Consider the following 23297-nt stretch of genomic DNA (forward strand, 5'->3'; position numbering starts at 1 on the left):
CAAAACACTTAAATTAAAACCTCCCTCAACCACAGGAAATTTGCTTTCTGGATGAATGAAGGTTTTCAATAGGCAGGTAAATTTCCGTCCTGCTCTTCTGACTCATGATAAATGTGGAATGGTAAAATTCAAATAATCGCTGTCTTCTTATAATACTGAGTCAAACGTTCACTTGTTAAAAATATAACAACACTGTGCTTTCATAAAAGCTGAGCTGTATATTTTAAGACCTAGCGAATAAACTGGGCCGATTATGATTTTCAAAGTTTTGTAAGATTATTGAGAACACAAAAAGCCAGTACAAGAGGGAGAATAATGAAATCCAGCAGGAATAATTTGTAATTAGAAAACCCCATGCAATTCTTCAGCCAAGGATAATGGTGATCCATCTTAAAAACACACGTGTCCCATGCTGGGCACTGATGAGGCTAATCAGACACACTCCACTGACGTTTTTCACAATACTGAGGGCCCCCTAATTGCTGGTGGGTGCAGACAGGCAAGCTTCTCACTGCTCTTCTCAGGAGATCATGATGATTAAGAGCAGGCCTGGAGCCAAAGAGCCTGGGGTGGAATCCCAGCCCTCCTCCTACTCTGTGACCTTAGGCAACTTTACTTGCTCTGCGCCTGTTTCCTCAACTTTAACATCTGACTTGAGAACCACTAGGTTTCAGAGTGGTAGTTGTCAAGACTGAACCAGGCTTTGAAGTCAGCCTGACCCAAAATAGATCTCTCCTATTCCCCAGTTGCTACCGGGGTGCTCATAAGACAGGGCCAAAGGAAGCTCCTCCCCTTCCCCATCCTACTGGCTCTCTCCTATATGTGGGGCATTCAGCACCTCCTGGAAGAAGCAGCCTGAGAGGAGGGGTGCTGTACCCACAGGGGTCCTGTCCTGAGGCCCCCCTCCCCTCCCCAGGGCTCCCCCTGCCACTTTGGAGCACGGCTTGGCCCTGGCCCAGCTGGCCTGCTGGTGATCTGCCCGGGCTAAGCACGGGTGGCTCAGCTCTAGCAAGAGCTAAAGGCTCCTCATTTTGTCTCTGTTTCAGCTTAATCATCTGGGGTGCGTTGGGGGATAGGAGGAGTGGCAAAATGGGGAGAAGAAATGTACCTCTCCCTCGTCTCCCCCCTTGGCTGGGGACAGGCTGTGTTCAGTCCAGCACTGTCCTCAGCCCAAGGGAAGCCCCCACCCCGAGGGTCCCCTGCACGGTGTTCCAGGGCACGGGGGTGATCTGCCTGTCTTGGCAGAGCCTCCACTGTCCCTCCATCTGTCCTCCTCTCTAAGTCCTTCCCTGGTTCGGCCTCTCCTGCCTGTTGAGTTCAACAGCTCTTCTCAGCACTTGCCACGTGCCTGCCCCTTCCCAGGCTGGGCGCTGGGGGCACAGAGATGACATAGATCAGGCTCTGCCCTCCAAGTGCTCATTTTATAACACCTGAGCACAGGTTGCAGAGCCCACCGCCTGAACTGGACTGCCCACTCGGCCCCTTTTAAGCTGTGTGGTCTTGGGTCAACTACTTAACCTGAGTGTCCACTTCTTTATTTAAAAATTGGGGCCAAAGTACCTCCATTTCAGGGCCACTGTGAGAATTAAATACAACTATGAATGTAAAGCTCTGAACTCAGTGCAACTGGGTACAGCCGGCACTCAGTCAAGTCAGCCTGCCTTCCCTCCCTCCGTCCCTCCTCCCTCTCTCCCTCCCTCCCTCCTCCCCTAGAGCCAGCTGCCTCTTCCAGAGGAGAGGGCCATGACTGCTGTGGATGGATGTGGTGCCCTTCCCCACCTGGGGTGCCGAAGAGTTCGGGGTCAGATGGGCCCATGCACAGCCCTGTGCTGGAAGGTGCAGAGCACAAATCAGGCACGGCTCTGCCTGCCAGGTGCTTCCTTTCAGAAGTAGACTCAGCCCTCTGACCTCCTTTTTTTCTCTCTCAGTGGCTAATTAGGGCCAATTGTGGGCTCCTTTTTAGCCTTTCTTTTTCTGAACTTCCAACTGGCTTCTGTTTTCCATCCTCAGGGCAGGGCAGGGGACATACTGGCAGAGCCAAGCTGAAGCCACCACCACAATCAAGCCCGCGCTGAGGAGGGGGAGATGTCTGTCGCAGGGATTGCTGCTGAGTGTGGGACTGCCTCATTAGGAAACTGCTTCCTGACTGTGTGGGCTGCTGACTATTGTCTGCCCTGAGGTTCCTGTCCTAAGTCCAGGAACATGTGGGGCAGCCAATAATCAATGTTCTGGCTAGGCTTCAAGGTCTTGCTACCCATCTGCAGTCTTCCATAAGTGATGAACTCAGAGAGATCCCCGGGGAAATCAGGCTCTTATTAGGGTTGAGGAAAGCTACCCCTACCACATCTAAGGTTGAATGCTCTCTCTACCATTTTGGAATATAGTTGGGAAAATATACGGAATATGACCCACTGGGGGAAACCAGTGCTAAGTCATTCTGGTAAATGGTCAACATGCATCTGGGAAAGTAGCAGAGGCTCTGGGATGGCAGGAAACCAAGCCTAGGCTAGTGTGGCAATAGATGGTCTGTCTGCAAAGAGAGGGTCTCTCTGGGGGCTGTTCCATGAGCTGGGAGTTCCAGCACTCCAGTGGTGGGAAATGGGTCAGTAGTGAGTTCCAGGGCCAAGGATTAGCCGCAAAGGGGGCTGAATCCCCTTTGGGGCTCAAACATCTTACATCATGAAGAAAGAACGGAAACTACAGTGAAGTAAAGCTGCTCCAGCTGGGTAGAGAGGGAGGTGGCAGCGGCTGGAGCTTAGCAAGGCTGTCACTTACCAAGAAGCACAGATCAATGGAAAGGGTAGGCAGGTCAGGGTGATGTCACATAGGAGCTCTGAGCAGAAGCAGAGAAAGAAAGAGACTCGGTGGGGTGATGGGGGAGGGGGCAGTGAAGTCATCAGGATGCCTTCTGAGAAGAGTGTCACCGTGAAAGTCAGGAAACCTGGTTCAGGAGGTAAACTGGAGGTGGGCTCACCCACAATCTTGAGCGCCAAGGCCTGTGCTGCGGTTACCTCCACATTCCACGTGGGTGCTGGGGGAGTGATGCTGGAACCACCCAGGCCAAGGTGTCCTCCAGGATCCAGTTCCAGCTGGTGGGAGGCTGCCACATGTTCACATCACGCCTCCTCACCTGGAGCCGGAGCCTGCTGCCTGATGGCTCCTCTGCTAATGGCCTCCAGGTGTGTCCTTGGGCCCCTGGGGGGAGACATCCTGGAGGACACACCCCCTCCTACCCAATTCCCACCCCACCTGGTCACCTTCAGCCACAGAACCTGGGCTGGCCTGGGGCAGGCCAGGGTGCACTGGTACAATCCCTCCCCAGGTGGGAGGCATATCAAAAGTCAGACTGCTTCCTTTTCTGATTGGCTACTGATCTCTGAGCCCCCTCTTCAATGTCACTTCTGGCTCCTTGATGCCTTCAGGACTTCAGCCTTCAGGACCCAGGGGTGACTTTAAAGTTGTCCTATGGAATAAAATGGCTGGATGGCCTGCATCTCATTGGGAAGAGGGGCTATCCTGCTGCCTCTTTGTTAGACTAAGTGCGTCTGGGCCTATGGGTCTCCATGACAATGGGCCTGTTTCTGCATATCTGTAATTCTCTCTGCATGTCTATCTTTGTCACTGTTTGTCTTATGTTGGAGGCTATGTGTCTATGTGTGTCTCTGTATATTCCACAGCAAAGATTTTCTTGAATGAAACAACAAGTTCCATCAATGTTTATTGTCTAATAAATGGAAGCCCAATATCACCCTTCCTGCTTCACCTCCCTAAGGTCTTAAATTTTCATTCCAGGGTTATTTCCAGCCTAAGTGGGGTGTGGGAGGGATCTGATTCATGCTCTTCTGGACTCAGGAAGGTGAGAGGCCCATGGCTGGTGAACTGCAAAGCAGCAGGGGTGCCAGAAATCACTCTCCTGTGGCTTGGAGCAGGCCCCGAGCTCCAGACACCTTGTAGTCACTGAGTCTATCTTCTGGGTATTCTCCTGGTCCAGGCTGTGCTCCTGGACATGAGCTTATATTGATCACCAGCTTTATCGTCACCTCCACCACTATCATCACCACCATCACCACCACCACCATAACCATTGCGGTTACCAACATAACTAGTATGCCATAGTCACTGTCACCATCAGCAGCACTGTTTCATCACTAAAGTCAGAGATTTCTAGTTACTTTTCAATAACTATTTCTCCTTCTTCCTCAGTAATAAGGAACACAACTTTTTGCTGGGAAAATTGCCTCCTCCCCCCCGACCCAGTCAAGACTAAAGTTCCCAAGCCCCTTGAAGCTAGTTAGATGTGACCAGCAAGTGAATGTGTTGGACGAAATTATGAGAAGTAACCATAAAAGGAAAGGGCACCTTTATTTATCTTTTGGCTCCATCTTCTACCTGATGTGATGGCTGGTGCCCTGGGAGCCATTCTGTACCACAAGAATGAGGACTACACCCTAGGGAAAGCAGAGTGGGAGGCTGGAAGAAGTACTGATTTCTCATAACCAGAGAGAAACCATTCAGACTCTGAACTGCTACATCTAGACTTCCTTTTATGAAAGAAAAAAAAAAACCCTCCTTTTTCCAAATCATTTAAGAGCTTATTTTGTGCATTCTGATGCCTACAGCTAAATCTAATTCTAATCAGTATACTGAATGAGGAATTCCCCAGGTTGGTAGGTGCCCGGTATGCTACTGGAGATCAGTGGAGAAATAACTCCAGAAAGAATGAAGGGATGGAGCCAAAGCAAAACAAATACCCACTTGTGGATGTGACTGGTGATAGAAGTAAGGTCCGATGCTGTAAAGAGCAATATTGCATAGGAACCTGGAATGTTAGGTCCATGAATCAAGGCAAATTGGAAGTGGTCAAACAGGAGATGACAAGAGTGAACGCAGACATTCTGGGAATCAGCGAACTAAAATGGACTGGAATGGGTGAATTTAACTCAGATATCTACTACTCTGGGCAGGAATCCCTTAGAAGAAATGCAGTAGCCATCATGGTCAACAAAAGAGTCCAAAATGCAGTACTTGGATGCAATCTTAAAAACGACAGAATGATTTCTGTTCGTTTCCAAGGCAAACCATTCAATATTACAGTAATCCAAGTCTATGCCTCAACCAGTAATGCTGAAGAAGCTGAAGTTGAACGGTCCTATGAAGACCTACAGGACCTTTTAGAACTAACATCCAAAAAAGATGTCCTTTTCATTTTAGGGGACTGGAATGCAAAAGTAGGAAGTCAAGAAACACCTGGAGTAACAGGCAAATTTGGCCTTGAAGCATGAAATGAAGCAGGGCAAAGGCTAATAGAGTTTTGCCAAGAGAACGCACTGGTCATAGCAAACACCCTCTTCCAACAACACAAGAGAAGACTCTACACATGGACATCACCAGATGGTCAACACGGAAATCAGATTGATTATATTCTTTGCAGCCAAAGATGGAGAAGCTCTATATAAGATAGCGAAAACAAGACCAGGAGCTGACTGTGGCTCAGATCATGAACTCCTTACTGCCAAATTCAGACTTAAATTGAAGAAAGTAGGGAAAACCACTAGACCATTCAGATATGACCTAAATCAAATCCCTTATGATTATACAGTGGAAGTGAGAAATAGATTTAAGGGACTAGATCTGATAGATAGAGTGCCTGATGAACTCTGGACGGAGGTTCGTGACATTGTACAGGAGACAGGGACCAAGACAATCCCCATGGAAAAGAAATGCAAAAAAGCAAAATGGCTGTCTGAGGAGGCCTTACAAATAGCTGTGAAAAGAAGAGAAGTGAAAAGCAAAGGAGAAAAGGAAAGATATAAGCATCTGAATGCAGAGTTCCAAAGAATAGCAAGGAGAGATAAGAAAGCCTTCCTCAGCGAACAATGCAAAGAAACAGAGGAAAACAACAGAATAGGAAAAACAAGAGATCTCTTCAGGAAAATTAGAGATACCAAGGGAACATTTCATGCAAAGATAGGCTCGATAAAGGACAGAAATGGTATGGACCTAACAGAAGTAGAAGATATTAAGAAGAGGTGGCAAGAATACACAGAAGAAATGTACAAAAAAGATCTTCGCGACCAAGATAGTCACGATAACGTGATCACTCACCTGGAGCCAGACATCTTGGAATGTGAAGTCAAGTGGGCCTTAGAGAGCATCACTACGAACAAAGCTAGTGGAGGTGATGGAATTCTAATTGAGCTATTTCAAATCCTGAAAGATGATGCTGTGAAAGTGCTGCACTCAATATGCCAGCAAATTTGGAAAACTCAGCAGTGGCCACAGGACTGGAAAAGGTCAGTCTTCATTCCAATCCCAAAGAAAGGCAATGCCAAAGATGCTCAAACTACCACACAATTGCACTCATTTCACACGCTAGTAAAGTCATGCTCAAAATTCTCCAAGCCAGGCTTCAGCAATATGTGAACCGTGAACTTCCAGTGTTCAAGCAGGTTTTAGAAAAGGCAGAGGAACCAGAGATCAAATTGCCAACATCCACTGGATCATGGAAAAAGCAAGAGAGTTCCAGAAAAACATCTATTTCTGCTTCATTGACTATGCCAAAGCTTTTGACTGTGTGGATCACAATAAACTGTGGAAAATTCTGAAAGAGATGGGAATACCAGACCACCTGACCTGCCTCCTGAGAAACCTGTATGCAGGTCAGGAAGCAACAGTTAGAACTGGACATGGAACAACAGACTGGTTCCAAATAGGAAAAGGAGTGCATCAAGGTTGTATATCGTCACCCTGCTTATTTAACTTATATGCAGAGTACATCATGAAGAACGCTGGGCTGGAAGAAGCACAAGCTGGAATCAAGATTGCCGGGAGAAATATCAATAACCTCAGACATGCAGATGACACCACCCTTATGGCAGAAAGTGAAGAGGAACTCAAAAGCCTCTTGAGGAAAGTGAAAGTGGAGAGTGAAAAAGTTGGCTTGAAGCTCAACATTCAGAAAACAAAGATCATGGCATCTGGTCCCATCACTCATGGGAAATAGATGGGGAAACAGTGGAAGCAGTATCAGACTTTAATTTTTTGGGCTCCAAAATCACTGCAGATGCTGATTGCAGCCATGAAATTAAAAGACGCTTACTCCTTGGAAGGAAATTTATGACCTACCTAGACAGCATGTTAAAAAGCAGAGACATTACTTTGCCAACCAAGGTCCGTCTAGTCAAGGCTTTGGTTTTTCCCGTGGTCACGTATGGATGTGAGAGTTGGACTGTGAAGAAAGCTGATCGCCGAAGAATTGATGCTTTTGAACTGTGGTGCTGGAGAAGACTCTTGAGAGTCCCTTGGACTACAAGGAGATCCAACCAGTCCATTCTAGAGGAGATCAATCCTGGGTGTTCATTGGAAGGACTGATGCTAAAACTGAAACTCCAATACTTTGGCCACCTCATGCGATGAGTTTACTCACTGGAAAAGACTCTGATGCTGGGAGGGACTGGGGACGGGAGGAGATGGGGACGACAGAGAATGAGATGGCTGGATGGCATCACTGATGACGATCATTCTCTGTCGTCCCCGTCTCCTCCCGCCCCTCATATTAGTTTGCATTAAATAGTTCAGGCCAATGATCTGTATATGAAGGATGGAGCAGGGTGAGGAAGATAGGACATGAGGGATGGTGCAAAGAGAGATAGGGAAACAGGGAGGGAGACTGAGTGAATTCCAGGACATGGGAGAGATTTCTTCCCTTGGGAAGTAGCCATTCTGAGGCAGACAGAGCCAGGACAGGCATTCAGCACCATGGACAGATCACAGAACTCAGTAAGGCGGGGACAGGGCAGGAAAAGCTGAGAAGAGCTTTGTGGTGGTAGTGATGGCTGTTTCTCCTCAAGGTATGTTCATTAACCCTCACCCTGTACCAGGCACTCTGCCAGGAATTGGGATAAATATTATGACAAGTTTCCACCATGTCCACATTTAGTTCCTAAGACCAGAGCAAGCAGATCAGCATGGGAATGTTGTCTAAAGAATTAAGAACTGAGAAACCAGTTGAGGAGTGGAACAAGAAGACTTCGTGACATGATGGACAGATACTGAAGAATCAGGGACCCTTGAGCAAAGAGTTCCAGGTTGGAAGAGAGTGAGTGGGTCAGTTGCTCTGTGACTTAGAGGGCAGCACTGAGTGACAGTTAAATGAGTTCTCGGGATCCTTCTATTCTTCAGGTACTACATCAAAGAATCTACAATACTGTGATTGTAGGGGTACATGGAATTGGTGACTAAGACTCTACAAATCTAATGCTAAGGCTCTGAATCAGTTATCTACTGCTGTGTAACAAACCACCCCCAAAACTTAACGGCTTAAAACAGAAACCACTTTATCTGTTCACAATTCTGCGAGTCAGCAATTTGGGCTCAGGACAGCTGGGTAGTTCTCTTGGTCTTATCTAGGGTCACCCAGGCAGCTGGCATCAGCTGGAAGATCATCTGGGAGCTGGTTGGTCTAGACGGCTTCAGCAGGATGGCTCATTGCTGGTCTCTTCCCCTAAGAGGCTTACTGGGGTTTCTATGCAAGGAGATCTCAGCAGAGCAAGAAGGGAGGAGGCCTGAGGGACAAGCACCTTTTAATCCTCTGCTTGCATTGCAGTTTCTGATGTCTCAATAGCCAAAGAAATTCACATGGCCAAACCAAACTCAGTGTGTGAAGGGACAGCATAAAAGTACGGATACAGAGAGACAGGTTTCACTGAGCAATATAACAACCTACCACAAGCTCTAAGCACTTCACCACCATTCATGCTACCAGCAGCATAAGAGTTTTATGTTCTGATTGAAACAGACCATGGTTCTATGGCTCCCAGAGTCTGTGGTTCTTAAAATTCAGTGTTTTGATTCTAAAAGTATGTAATTTTAGAAGCAGAAGCTTTAGTAGGGCTTCCCTGTGGCTCAGAGAGTAAAGAATCTGCTTGCAATGTAAAGAATCTCCTCTGCAAAGACCAGAGGAGACCCAGCTTTGATCCCTGGGTTGGAAAGATCCCCTGGAGAAGGGACTGGCAACCCACTCCAGTATTCTTGCCTGGAGAATTCTATGGACAGAGGAACCTAGTAAGCTACAGTCCATGGGGTTGCAAAGAGTCAGACATGACTGAGCAACTAACACACACACACACACAGAAGGCTTGGTACAGCTCAGGAGGATCATGAGGACCCAAGAGGATGCAAGGGAAGTGAAACAAAGCAAGCAAGTGGAAACCCACTTGCCTCTTCCATTCCCATCCCTTAGCCCCCAGTTTCCTGCTAGAGCAGGCTGGGATGAGCTGGGAATCGGAAACCCTAGACTATATGCCCTCTTCCATAATTGGGGTCACCTCAATCTCATCATGAGGTGACCCCAAGCACAGGTCTTAATCTTCCAGTGTTCTCATATAACCCATGCAGATATCAATCCCTGTCTTCCAAATGACACAGAACAGTGGTGAAGCCAGGAGAACTGGGTCCACTAACTTTCATTATCAGGACCTTGATCCTGACACAACTTGGAAAAGGGTTCTGCTTCCACCTTCTCAAATTATATCTACCTACATGGGGTCGCAAAGAGTCAGACATGACTGAGCGACTGAACTAACTAACGGCTGCTGAGAACTTTAGTCTTAAAGAAGCCAAGATTTAAATATTATTGCCCTTGGTCTGTCCTGACCTCCACCTGCAGAAGAAAGGAAGGGGGGTGGGGAGGAGGGGACAAAAGAATCCACCTCTGCTCTTTTCCCTTCCCCCCACCCACTCCTGTCTCTGACTTATACCGGAATCCTAGGGCCAGACCCTGCCTGGCCTTGAGCCTCAGTCTGCTCTGGCCTTTAACCTTCCCCAAGGAGAGTATGAAGGCAAAAGACCAGGGCACCAATTCATGAAACATAATAGCTAGAGGGACCAGTGGCAACCCACAGGTTGAACCACCGTGAAGCACAGGTGGGGAAATAGAAGCTCAGAGAGGGACAGGGACCTGCTCAAAGTCACACAGCCAGCCAGCAGCAGACCAAGACTAAAAGTCAGGTGGGGTCAGCCCCCTTTTTTAAACTTCAGTTGCCAGTTCTAAACTTGTGATAACAAACCAAGTCAGGGGCACCACTTCGAAACTCTAAAGCACTGTGCAAAGGTGACAAGGAATCAGGTTTTCCTCCATGGACTGGGAGCCTGGGTGGGGGAGGGTGGGCTGAGGTGCGGGCACGAGTACTTATGACTTTCAGAGGATTCATCCAACTTTATTCTAGGCTTTCCCCAGAGGCCCTGGCCACAGAGTGGAGGAGGAGGGTATTAAATATCTGAGAGTTATTTAAAAGCCGGTTGCCAGTCCCTCAGAAGCAGAGTGTGGCCTCTGCTGACTCAATGGAGAAAATGGATCTTCGGTCTATGGATTTTCCTGTGTCTCGTGGCAGTGGGGTGGGGGAGAGGGGGGAGTGAGAAATGGGAACAGTAAAGCCTGAAGTGGAGTTTGCCCCTCCCCACCAGTGCCGGAGCTACAGGAGAGAACCTGGGGCCTCCCCCACTACCTAATGACTGAGCTTCATCATGTCAGGCCTGCCGGGCTGCTCCTCCACTTGCCTCGGAGGAAGGGGGAGCAGAGGGAAAGGCAGGCAGCATGAGGGCGACCAGGAAAGAGGGAGCCTGGATTGCAGGCTGCTATAGCATGGGACTTAGGAGGAGCCGCAGGCCATCCTAGCACACTTTATAATTAAGGGTGGGGCCAAGTTCAAGGTCACATATTGAAAAGACTCCAGGGTCGACTCCAGGATCCTTGTCCCTAAACGGCCATGGGGCAGAGTACTTAAAAGCCCTCCAAGATCATCCCCTGCACACACACATACACCTTTGCAAACAGGGAAACGGAGCTGGAAAGACAGACTTGCCCACAGGCTCCAGTAACACTGAGTCGCCCCTAAGGGACAAAATGGAGCTTAAGGCAGATGGGTAAGAGCTACCTGCTGGGTGACCTCAGGGAAGTTGAACACCTCTCCAGTTTCCCTATACGGCTTTTAACCAGTGGAGTATACAGAGGGTAGGGCCTTTGCAGGGAGAAGAGGATGTAGGAACTGGGGCTTAGGGGAGAGATAGCTCCTTGGAAGGCTGAGAGGGGCTCTGGGACCTAGCAGGGTAACAAATTCAAGAATTCAGGTCCCTCGAGGCTGACATGGGTGATTCACAACCTAGCACATGGCAGACAGGGTCATTCTGCCTGGGTGGGGCTGGGGTGATCTGTTTGCTGAGTCCTAAGGAAACCCTGAGGGCCTGAGTTCTTTGCCCACAGGCTCCCCTGGGATCTGACCCAGTCACATTCCCTAGAGAGAGAACCTAGAATGGGGAGGGCTGCGGCAGAGAAGATGAGCAGGAAACCTGAGCTTCTGTCAGGCTCAGGTTCCAGTTAGCTGTGCAACCTTGAGGAAAGCACTTAACCTTTCTGGGCAGCTGTCTCCTGGTATAAAGCATAGGTGAAGGATCCTCACCTATTATTTCACTTAGGAAATGTTCCCTGGTGCCTTTTCCATGCTGAGCTCTAAGCTGTGTGCTGACAACACAAGAGATTAGACTTGTTGTGAGCTCCAGCTGCTGACAGACAGGGGGCTCAGGACAGCTCTACCCTCTGATCACTCAGTGAAATCCAAAGGAGAGAGAAGGAAGCCAGGAAGGCTTCTTGGAGGAGACAGAACTCAAGCTGAGCCCTGAGGGACAGTAGGCTAGACTGGAGGAAAAGAATCAAGGGGAGAGAGCACCCTATGAGAGTTAAACAGTGAGCAATCCACTGGATGCCTCAGGGAATAAACACACAGCCTCAAGACGCATTTACTGAATGTGTTTATTGAACACCTGTTACATACTGAACACTGATACTCCCAAGACGCAGAAGGCTGTTCCTCCAGAGAACAGAGACCCCCCAGATGGTTCACAGACTTGGTTCCAAGGGAAACTAGACAGAGATAAGAACACCTGCAGAAAGAGGGGAAGCAGGGGAGAAGGCACGGTAGAGGCATAGAGAGAGACAGCAGGCGGAGACTCGTTCCTTCTACTATCTACCATGAATTTGAGGTGTTGGGGGATGAAGGAAGATGGAACAGAGCCAAACAGCATGTGAACTAATTAGTCCCAGAAAAGCGCAATGCCTCATCCAGAGTCATGTGGGTGCTAGGTGCCTAGACCCCAGTGATATGGCTTTTCTTGTTTCAAAACATTTCCCCTTCACATTATCACAATAGCTCTAAAAGGACCAGAAATGACAAATTCAGAAGCCCACTTACTCTGCAGAAATAGAAGCTGACAGCCCAGAGGTGGAGAGAGGTCCAAGGTCACACCAGACCCTACCTGCCATCTGTTATTGGCCTCAGATCCCTGGGGTCGAGAAGAGATTTTCCTGTGGTGCTGGCCACTCAGACACACCTACTACCTTGGACAGAGCCCTGGGCCAGGTGCTGGGGTCAGGTTTCCAGGCAAAGCCCCAAGGACCACAAGTTTTTTGACAAGTCCCTGGCCTCTGGACTCATCCCCCGATTTATAAAACATAGTCATTGCCTTGTTCTCTGTCATTTGATGGTCCTAGGTTCTCTCTGGGCCTCCTTTCCTCAACTGAGATGTCCAGTAAATGCACACATATCCCCACTCCCACCACCAAAGCTGCTGGCTCCCCTGCAAGGCTTCCCCTGGAGGGCCATCAGCCAATCAGAAACCAGCCACCATGGGGCCTGAGAAGGGAGAGCTGGCCTTGACAGCTGGCCTGTGATCTCTTAGTGGCTGGAGGCTGAAGGGGCTGTACGCAGCAGGACAGGAAACCAAAGACCTTTTCATTCACTCATTCATTTACAAACATTTACTGCATAGTCTCTTGTGCTAGTCCGTGTACCAGAAACATAACCGTGAGAAAGAGCCAGTGCCTCCCACTGGGGAAGATGTCAGAGCTGGGGCTTGGAGCTGACATGGGCCAGGGCTGGGGTGAATGCAACAGCTGAGGGCCCAGCGTCTATGGCATGCTTGAGTTCTTGTGCCATATAAGAAAAGACACCACACCCTGTTAACTTCATGGACCAAGGGTGTGGTGGAGGGCAGGAGTGGGCTCAGAGTGTGTTGGCCAACCTCTGGATGCATGAGTTTGCATAAGTTTGTTAGCTTGTCCCTCTGAGAACACAACCAGGCACCTGCATGGGCCCAGAAGTATGAATGTTTAAAGACATGCGTGCTTATGAATCTATGGACACATACCAGCATGCACTCAAATCTATGTTCCCATGTGCACATGCACGAATGCTCCTGCACGTATGTGTAAGAAGCACATCTGAGCCTGCCTGGAACTGTGCACAAGCTTATGCAAGCCTTCCTGTGCATGTGTAGGCACACACAAGTGAGCATGAGTGTGTGTATATGCTCACAGGCAGACACACCTAGGCCTGCTTACATGTTAAGTTTGCTTCTACACATACATGTGAGTGTACAACCCCACTTCTGAAAAGACATGTAAAGTATGCGTGTGCAAGTTACTATCCTCATCTGCCAAACCCTGGGAATGACACGGGAGAGAGTGGGAAGAAGAAAGAGAGGTCTTCCTGCCACCCCCAGCATCAACAGCCCTGGACTTCAACATTAACCCCTGTCTGAGACCCAGGCCTCTCCTTAGGTGGTACTGATCTGTTGGTTGATCAGTTAAATATACTTTCAGGGAAGAAGTCAACCCAGCAATCCCTAATTTTAGGATAAAGAGACTGCTTCTCAGGTTGGGGGGAGCCTTTATCCCAACCAGCTCTGCTCATACCAGAAGGGCCTGAGGATCAAGTGTCAACTTCTACAGCCTGAATAATTCATGCCAAGGCCAGGAGAGCTCCCTCCTCAGGAGCCTGTCTCTTTAAATCAGGCCTGGAGCTTCCCAGTTCTTGGGGTGGGGGTGGGGGTGGGGAATCCAGAACAAAACAAACCTATAAAGAGCTCAGCCTTGGTCCCTTCTGAGACCCCCTACTCCAACAGTGCAAAGTCTGCTCCTGATCTCACCACCTCTGGAGCCCCAAACCCTCCTACCCATTCACCATTTACAGGTGGGGTACCCCGGAGGGGAGGAGGGGCAGCTGACGTCATCCAACAACCCTAAGGCCCCGAGACCCAGGACAACCAAGCAGGGGTCCAAGGTGCTGGGGCAAGGAGGCGGGCAGCAAAGAGCTGAATCACCACACCCACCGGGTCCCAGGGCCTAGGAGAGTGCTTGGGGGAGGAGTCCAGTCTGGTGGAGAAAACCAGATGGAAGAAATCCTGGCGGAGCAGCCAGTGACTTGGGGGGAGGAGGGGTGGAAGGAAGAGGGGGCTGACTTGACTTCCTCGGGTAGATGGGTGGGGTGGAAAAGATGGAGGTCTCCCAGAACGTGCAGGGATGCTGCCAGAGCCAGACGAGATGTAACTGGGGTGGCAGAAGAGGGGGCTGAGGCTGGGGATTTTCCTCTCCTCGCACAGCCCTCTCCTTGATCACAGGAATCAGGAAGCAGCTGAAAAACGAGGAACTTTCCCAGCTGACCCCTCATCCCTGACTGCACTTGGAGGAGGAACTCTGAGATCCTGCCCCTAAATTCTCCCCTTGGAGATGCTGACCCACCTGCCAGCTCTCCCCAGCCCGGCCCCGCCCCGCCCCACACGTGCCTGAGAGGTAAGAGGAAGGAACCAGCTTAAACGCGGAGGGTGGGGGAGATGAGAGGGAACTAAGTCAGAGAGTCAAACTTCACAGCAGTCCGGGAGCCGAAAAGGGGAAGAAGAAGAGCAGCAGCCCAAAGCCCTGGTTCTCGGGAGCCTCCCACCCCGCCTCTCGGCTAGGAGGGCGCGGAGACACCGCTGGGGGCGGAGGAGGCGGCTGGGAGGCGGGGAGGGGGGAGGCAAAGCCTGCCCACTCGGCTCTGAGCCCGGAACGGTCCCGGAAGTCGGAGGCCGCTGCGCAGGGCGAAGAGGGCACCGGGGGCGGGGGGCTCCGCTCCCTGGCTGTCCCCTCTCGGCCCAACCGGGGAAGTGAAGGTTCCTCGGACTCTGGAGTCAGCGGACGGAAGGACCGCGACCGCCGGGCGCTCCGGGTCAAGGACTTGCCCCGCCCGCCCCCCTCCCCGCCCCCAAGGCGCTCCGGACTCACTGGTGAGCGCCGCGACCCGGGCGCTGGATGTCGGGGCAGCTGCGATGGCCCCGCGCGCGGGACAGCCGGAGCACAGGGGCCCGCTGCTGCCGGGGCTGCTGCTCGTGGCGGCGGCGCTGAGCCGACCCGCCGCGCCCTGCCCCTTCCAGTGCTACTGCTTCGGCGGCCCCAAGCTGATGTTGCGCTGCGCGTCCGGCGCCGAGCTCCGGCAGCCGCCGCGGGACGTGCCGCCCGACGCGCGCAACCTCACCATCGTGGGCGCCAACCTGACGGTGCTGCGCGCGGCCGCCTTCGCCGGCGGGGACGCGGACGGGGAGGAGGCGGCGGAGGGCGGCGTGCGCCTCCCGCACCTGACCGCGCTGCGCCTCACGCACAACAACATCGAGGTGGTGGAGGACGGCGCCTTCGACGGGCTGCCCAGCCTGACGGCGCTCGACCTGAGCCACAACCCGCTGCGCACCCTGGGCGGCGGCGCCTTCCGCGGGCTGCCCGCGCTGCGCTCGCTGCAGCTCAACCACGCGCTGGCGCGGGGCGGCCCCGCACTGCTGGCCGCGCTGGACGCCGCGCTCGCTCCGCTCGACGAGCTGCGCCTCCTGGGCCTGGCGGGCAACGCGCTTAGCCGCCTGCCTCCCGCCGCTCTGCGCCGGCCGCGCCTGGAGCAGCTGGACGTGCACCTCAACGCGCTGGCCGGCCTGGACCCCGACGAGCTGCGGGCGCTGGAACGCGAAGGCGGTCTCCCCGCGCCGCGCGTGCTGCTCGCCGACAACCCCCTGCGCTGCGGCTGCGCCTCGCGCCCCCTGCTGGCCTGGCTGCGCAACGCCACGGAGCGCGTACCAGACGCGCGGCGCTTGCGCTGCGCCGCCCCGCGGGCGCTGCACAATCGTCCTTTCCTGGACCTGGACGAGGCGCGGCTGCGCTGCGCCGACGGCGATGCCGACGGTCGCGGGGATGAAGTGGACCTCGCTGGCCCCGAGCTGGAAGCCTCCTACGTCTTCTTCGGGCTGGTTCTGGCGCTCATCGGCCTCATCTTCCTTATGGTGCTCTATCTAAACCGCCGCGGCATCCAGCGCTGGATGCGCAACTTGCGCGAGGCGTGCCGGGACCAGATGGAGGGCTACCACTACCGCTACGAGCAGGACGCCGACCCGCGCCGCGCGGCCGCCCCGGCCGCCCCCGCCGGCTCTCGCGCCACTTCGCCGGGTTCGGGCCTCTGAGCTTCGCCTGCTCTGACTTGGGGACTGCCCCTGCCAGCTGATGACCTTACTGAGGCCACCTCGCCCGAGACCGTGGGTATGGGACACCCGCGAGCTTGAGGCTTTGAGACCTGCCCCTCCCCTGAGACCTTTGGATTGTGGCATCTCCCCCACCCAGAGGCCTGGAGCTGTACCCCTTCTCCCCAGCTTCTGAGAACTGTCACCATCGAAGACCCAGAGACATCCTCTTCTGATTCCAGAACCCCCCATCCACTCATCCCAGGCTCTGAAAGCCCTCCTGAACCACCCAAAGCCCCTTCCCCCTTTCAGGACTCACTCAGAGACCCTGTGCTTCTATCCCAAGGCCCTGAGACTGCTTCCACCACCCTGTGCTTTGAACCCAGACCTCTCAGCAGGGAACACCCCCCTAAACTACACTCCAGCTTGCAGCCCTCAGCTCCCTTCTAGCCCTCACATCCCATTCTAGTCTCAGAATCAGAGCAACCCCTTCAGAATGTTTTTGTGGACTTTGAGCCTTTTTTACCAGCTCATCCTGCACACAGACCTACATCTGGGGGCTCTGAGGACTGGGCCCCCTCCCCCAATCTGAGGATGTATTTCATACCACCCACCACCCCAGCACTAGCTCAAGCCCCTCCTTGGCCCAGGCTTGGCACTCAGCTCCCAGCTCTCCCATCACAGGGGCAGGGACACCCCGTTAAACCCTTAGTGTGGAGCCAATCCTCAGCGTCTCCCACTTTGGGCTCTCCTTCCCAATATTCAGTCCTTGGTCCCAATTTGAGACTCTCAGCTCTTTGCCCCGATCTGAGTTTCATCCCTCTGCCCAAGTTTTGGGCTCTCAGTTCTCTCTACACCCATCGCTTGCGCTCAGTACCCACACCTGCCACTCACTGGGTCAGGTCCAGTGAGGACTCCATCCCTGGGAGATGCCCACCCCCCTTTCCTCTTAGGATGAGCTCTCTAGCCCTGCAAAACAGGCAGGTGCCAAGCACTGCCCACCCTCCAACCATGCTAGCAGATCCTCATGAGAGATCCTGGAGGAGAGAGTCCTGGGCTGCAAAGTAGATGGACTGGCCTTAGAACCAGGTCAGCTGACCTTTGGGCCACAGAGACGGGTGAAGGAGAAAGCTCTGAAGGACTGGGAGCTGTTGGTCACATCCTCTTTCCCACCCATGTGTCTCTTCTCCCCTGAATTTTCCTCGCTGCCACCTCGCCATCCTTGCCCACCCCCTGCCCCGTATGACTTCTGGAAGAGGAAGGGGGCCTCTCCTCCTGTCTCAGGCACAAGCCCTCCTGTTCAGGGTCAGAGCCTCAGCGCCCTGCCTTCTGCATGATCCCAAAGCACAATTGGTGAGTGGGAGGGGGCCGCCTCTCCCTGACTCCCACCCCTAGGTCAAGCAGAATGGCTGGCCTGTGCTGCCTCTGCACACAGGAAGTCACCCTCCTCCAACATATTGGCTTGAGGCCTCCCTCCCCCAGAAATCTGGATCTCCTTTGGGCAGTTTTCTATAAAGTCTGCAATAATCTCAGATACTCTGCTTTTGGAAGTGGTGCCATGTCATTCTTGCTGACCTTGGTCCCTGAAGTGGGTGGGAGGGGACACTTAGAGCATTTTGGACCTTCCTGAGATGAAGCAGTGACTCTTGATGTCTTTTCTCAGACTGGGTTGGGGGGGGGCAGGCAGGGAACGGGCTCTGACCGCACATCGTAGGATTGGGGCTAGACATATGGAGGGACTTCCCATTGGGATGGCATGGCTCTCCAAACCAGTTTTGCTTTTCATCCTGAGGTCAAGTTATCCACAGCCAGGATGGGGCCCCATGCTTCCTCTTCATCCTCTTACCCTTTGACTCCTCAACACTTGGTGGAGTGGGGGGTCATGGGGGTGATGTCGTTAGACTGACAAATTAACTAGCATCAGATGAGGCTGTCAAGGGACGAAGTCCAGCTACAGAGAATCAGAGGCAGTTAATTCAGGCAGGAAAGAGGAGGATGCGTGATGTGCTGCTTTGGCATCATCTCCTCTGTTGAATTGGGCTTCCCTGGTGGCTCAGATGGTAAAGAATCAGCCTGCAATGCGGGAGACCTGGGTTCGATCCCTGGATTGGGAAGATCCCTTGGAGGAGGGCATGGCAACCCATTCCAGTATTCTTGCCAGAGGAGCATGGCAGGCTACAGTCCATGGGGTTTCAAAGAGTCGGACACGACTGAGCGACTAAGCTCTGTTGAATTACCTGATCCTCCCTTATGTCCTGTGTCGTGCCATGCTCTCCTGGCTACAGGACTAAGACCTGCACCTTGAGTATATGAGAGGCTGAGGGGAGGCAGCCTAGCAGTGTGTGTGTGTGTGTGTGTGTGTGTGTGTGTGTGTAAAATAGCCCCTTGAGATATGTGGACAAGAAGGCAGGTGGGTTCTAGGCCAGTGGGGTCAGGACAAGAAGCTCTCTCCTCAAGGTCCCCAGGCTGATTATTTTACATTCAGGGTCTCAGAACCCTGGAACTGCATGGCGAATGTCTAGAATTCTGGCATTTTCGAATCTTGAAGTTCCAGAATGTGTGTCTTCTAAACATTGAAAGGGACCTCCAAGGTGATGTGGGAAACCTGGTAAACTGTGTCAGCAAGGAGCACCCTCTCTCTGTGAAGAGCCCAATCCCTCCCTTCCACTTTTAGGGCCAAAGAAAGCAGCCTGGGACTCCTTGACAGTCCCAGCTTTGCCTTGAGGCCAGGAACACTCCTCAATCCAGCTGGCTTTTCACCAAATGAAAAGAGTCACGAGTCTCCTTATATTCTCCCAGCAAATTTCCTACCCCTCCTAGTCATTCCTCATGATGAAGGGTTAAATTCTTTTGAAGCATTTCCATCTGTCAGTGGCCTTCAAAGAATGCTCTGCCAGTCCCACAGGACAAAATAGTAATGGGTTTCTAACCAATTTAGAGAACTGTGTCTCTAACAGGTCACCCCACCCTCAGTTCCAAAGACACGTCCTCTGGCACTGTGACCTAAGGCTGCAGTGAGTCCTGGCATATACAACATGCTACTAGCTGTGGCTCACTGTCAGCAAAAATCCTTGAGGGTTTTAGATGAGAGCTGATACTAAGCTAAATATCAAATCAATCGTTTTCAAAAATCAACAAATTGAGTACCTGAGTTAAGCCAGTTGACATTTAACCTTAGTGTCATTCACTGATTCCCATTAAATGTTGTCCCTGAGCTGCTTCCCTTCTTGCAGTCTTGCACTAGCCTTGGGCTTTATGGGGCAATCACCAGGTCCCCAGGGGCCCCAGCTTCTTCTGCAGATCCAGCCATTTGCTAACTCTCTACTGAATACAATTTTGCCAGTCCTAGAAAAGCTAATGACCCAGGGGAGAAATTATATTCAATCAAATTCTAGAGAAACAAAATCACAGGAAAGTGCGTGCTGAGTAAAGGCCCCTGTACTCAGCCTAAGGAAATTTCTCAAAGTTACATTTGAACAGGGTTTTGAAGGATGAATAGGAGTTTGCTGAACAGAGAAAGATCAAAAGAATCAGCTTCTGCAAAGGCGTGGAGGCAGGAAGATCGATTAGTCTGAGAATTCAAAAAGACCGTTTATGGCTGGGGTAGATAGGAAGATGTTTGTGGGTAAGATGGTTCTGAGTTTCCCTCACTCTCCACTGCACTAGAGGTACTTCCACCCTCAGAGGAGAACTCAGGGAAGCAGGGAGATGTGATATGTGGGCCAGGAGAACTGAATGCTTCTCTCGCTTGTTCCTTCCTTCTTTTTGTGCCCATTCTTTTTGGGGCAAGCCTCATGCTGTGCACAGGAGACAGAGGAATTAGCTAAGCTGTGTCCACAGGAGGCCAGATGGGCATGGGGGTAAGGGAAGGGGCTGCAAAGAGGCCTTGCAGGAAAAGGTGAGATGGAGGGGCCTGGCTGGTTCTCCCTGATACCCTGATGTCACACCCTCGCTGCAGACCCTCTCAGCAGCACCAAGGACCCGCCAAATGGCCAGCCTCCCCCTCTAATCAGATGCTGTGAATGTTTGAGGTAGGCAGGGGACTGCAGGGGCCAAGTGCCGGGGGTAAGGTCCATCCAGGATGTGCCCTTAAAAAGCAGGTAGGGTAAAGACTTCCCTGGTGGTCCAGTGCCTAAGATTCCGTGCTCCCAATGCAGGGGACAGGGAACTAGATCCCACTAGTTCTGCAACTAAAACTCAGCACAGCCAAATAAATAATTGTTTTTTTTAAGAGCAGGTAGGACAGAGAGTAGGTAGAAAGGGAGAAAAAAAGATGTGTGACTGTCAGAAATGTGACAGACATGAGGCGGCTCTGAGGCAAGAAAACTGTCAGACTTCCTGGGGTTCGGTAACCCTGTAAAACCTGAAATTTCCTCTCAAAAACAGAGGAGAGCCACGATCACCATCTTCTTGAGAAGGCATTTACTTCTGCGACCCCATTCCTACCCAGGCCCCTCAGTTCTGGGATGAGAACCAATGAGGGCCCAGCTGGAGTCCAGAGGGCTGGAGTTCAGTCTGAGCTCAGCATGACTTGCCTGGTCAGTCAGAAACACAGGTTAAGTCCCATTGTGTGCTTGGGTGCTGAGGATTCAGCAATGAACACCCTGAAAGCTGGCTTTTACCTACTTGGTTTGTTCCACCCCTGACCATAGACACCCCCTGCCCTTCCCTGGCTCCAGGTTCCTTCTCTCCAGACTGGGGCTGGACTTGTGACCTCCAGAGGCACTGTCTGCTCTCACTGAGGTCCATCTCCTTCTTCATTAAGTCTGCCTGGCAGACTCATGGCCCTAATTTATGGGTGTGGCCTTTCCCAGACTAGGAGAAGTGACTGGGGCAGTTAATATTCCTGTGGTAATGCGCTTGGCTGCCTTCAGAGTCCCCTTCTTGGCTCCCTCACCCCTCTCTCACCGCCTCCACCCTCTTCCTTCAGCACTGCTTCGTGGTGACTTGACCAGGAGTGGCAGGTCCTCTGGAGACCAGCTCAGCTAACCTTCTGTGTGCTGATGGGGAAGTTGGGGCCCAGCGAGTGCAGGAGCCCATCCAGGTCACACCAGGTGTCAGGAGCAGATCCACAGCTCCGGATGTCCCCTGGGGTTTCCCCTTGCCCTGCTCTGGGTCTGAGTACCTGGCATGGCTTCCCAAACTCCTGACTCTGTATCTGTACCTCTGTGGTCATTGCTTCCTGTGGCCAGGCCTGTGGTGACCTGGAGATAAAAAGCCAACAAAGAAGGGGTGGGGAGCTCTCTTTAATCCCTATCAGCAGCTTCCCACAGGCCTCAGAAACCCCCTCCAGCCCCCTACCAGCAGAAACCCTGCTGAGGGCGCCCTCTCAAAAGAAGAGACATCTCTTCCCATCTCTGAGAGGAGAAACGGGTTTGCTCTGGACCCCCTGAAAAGCATCCTTTCTGAGCCTCTCATCTCTGCTAGCACCTGCTGAGATGGGCCACATCCTGTGCTTAGTAAAGATGGGGTCACTGGGATAGTGGAGGCAAGGGGGTTAAGTCCTAACTAAAGTGACTGTCCAAACTAGGAAATCTTGGAGAGCACAGGGACCTCTTAATAATTATGCTGGGACAGGAACAAGTCAGGACAGTACCAGGCTGCTGGCCCTGGACTCCAGTGACTAAGACCTGGAGGGGTAAAGAAAAAGTGCTAGACTGCTAGTCTGCCAGCATCAGATTCACTCCCTGTCCTTGACCCTGTCCTCCAGCCATGCTAGACGACATCTTGAATGCCATTCTCCAGCCATACCAGGCTACTCAGATTTTTGGTACAAGAATCCAGCTATTCCAGGCCCCCCACATCTTTGCTCACACAGTACCCTCTGCCCTGGATCCTTACCCCCAACAGAGAGCAGCAGGACGTTTCAAGAGTCCCCACTGCTTTCCTGACCTGTCTTCCTCTTGTCGCCAGACCCCCAGACCTCCGTGTGGGCTGATTTGCTTTCTGGCCCATTGTCTGCACCAGACTAGATGCCCCCTGCCCCAGGGGCTGGGCTCAGTTCCCTTTTGGGTACCTGACCCTGGTGCTCCGAGATACGTGAGCACTGCCTCTGCCCCACAGAAATCCGAAGCACGGGGGGAAAGCCATTACATGGGGCTTGTGGCCTCCCTCTGCTGCATGTCAGATGTCCACACCCTCTAACTCCCACAACCTCTCACCTCATTGAACTGGGGCTGCAGTTACAGAAGATGCCTGTGTGGCCAGCTCCTTGCTGCTAGTCAATAAAGTGAGAAAACAGAAAACACAGCTTTAGAATATATATGTGAAATGTGTATGTAATTTATATGTATGAATATATATGTAATTTAGCTTTAGTTTTTTTTATTGTTATTTTTATTTTTATTGGAGGCTAATTATTTTACAATATTATATTGGTTGGTTTTGCCATACTTTGACATGAATCTGCTCCGGGTGTACATGAGTTCCCCTTCCTGAACCCCCCTCCCACCTCCCTCCTCCCCTTATCCTCCCTCTGGGTCATCCCCGTATACCAGCCCCGAGCATCCTGAAACATGCATCGACCCTGAACTGGTGATTCGTTTCACATATGATAATATACATGTTTCAATGCCATTCTCCCAAACCATCCCACCCTCACCCTCTCCCACAGAGTCCCAAAGACTGTTCTATACAGCTGTGTCTCTTTTGCTGTCTCGTATACAGGGTTACCATTTGCATCTTTCTAAATTCCATATATATGCGTTAGTATATTGTATTGGTGTTTCTCTTTCTGGCTTACTTCACTCTGTATAATAGGCTCTAGTTTCATCCACCTCATTAGAACTGATTCAAATGTATTCTTTTTAATGGCTGAGTAATACTCCATTGTGTATATGTACCAAAGCTTTCTTATCCATTCATCTGCAGATGGACATCTAGGTTGCTTCCATGTCCTGGCTATTATAAACAGTGCTGCAATGAACACTGGAGTACATGTGTCTCTTTCAATTCTGGTTTCCTCAGTGTGTATGCCCAGGAGTGTGATAGCT

General features: G+C 51.7%; 1 protein-coding gene across 1 annotated transcript; it reads left to right on the forward strand.

Annotated features, from left to right (window-relative positions):
- The first annotated feature begins 14685 nt into the window (after positions 1 to 14685).
- TPBGL (trophoblast glycoprotein like) lies at positions 14686 to 17840 on the forward strand. Its single transcript, XM_055423686.2, has one exon. It carries the CDS (start codon positions 15139 to 15141, stop codon positions 16306 to 16308), a length of 1170 nt encoding a protein of 389 aa, XP_055279661.1. The 5' UTR covers positions 14686 to 15138; the 3' UTR covers positions 16309 to 17840.
- The last annotated feature ends 5457 nt before the right edge of the window (positions 17841 to 23297 follow it).

Source organism: Moschus berezovskii, chromosome 14 (genome assembly GCF_049115385.1).
Source record: "Moschus berezovskii isolate FMDL1 chromosome 14, NW_MosBer_1.0, whole genome shotgun sequence".
Classification (NCBI taxonomy): Eukaryota; Metazoa; Chordata; class Mammalia; order Artiodactyla; family Moschidae; genus Moschus; species Moschus berezovskii.

Bases quoted from the DNA above. Each gene is read 5' to 3' on its own strand.
- TPBGL (XM_055423686.2), top strand. From the start codon at position 15,139: ATGGCCCCGCGCGCGGGACAGCCGGAGCACAGGGGCCCGCTGCTGCCG.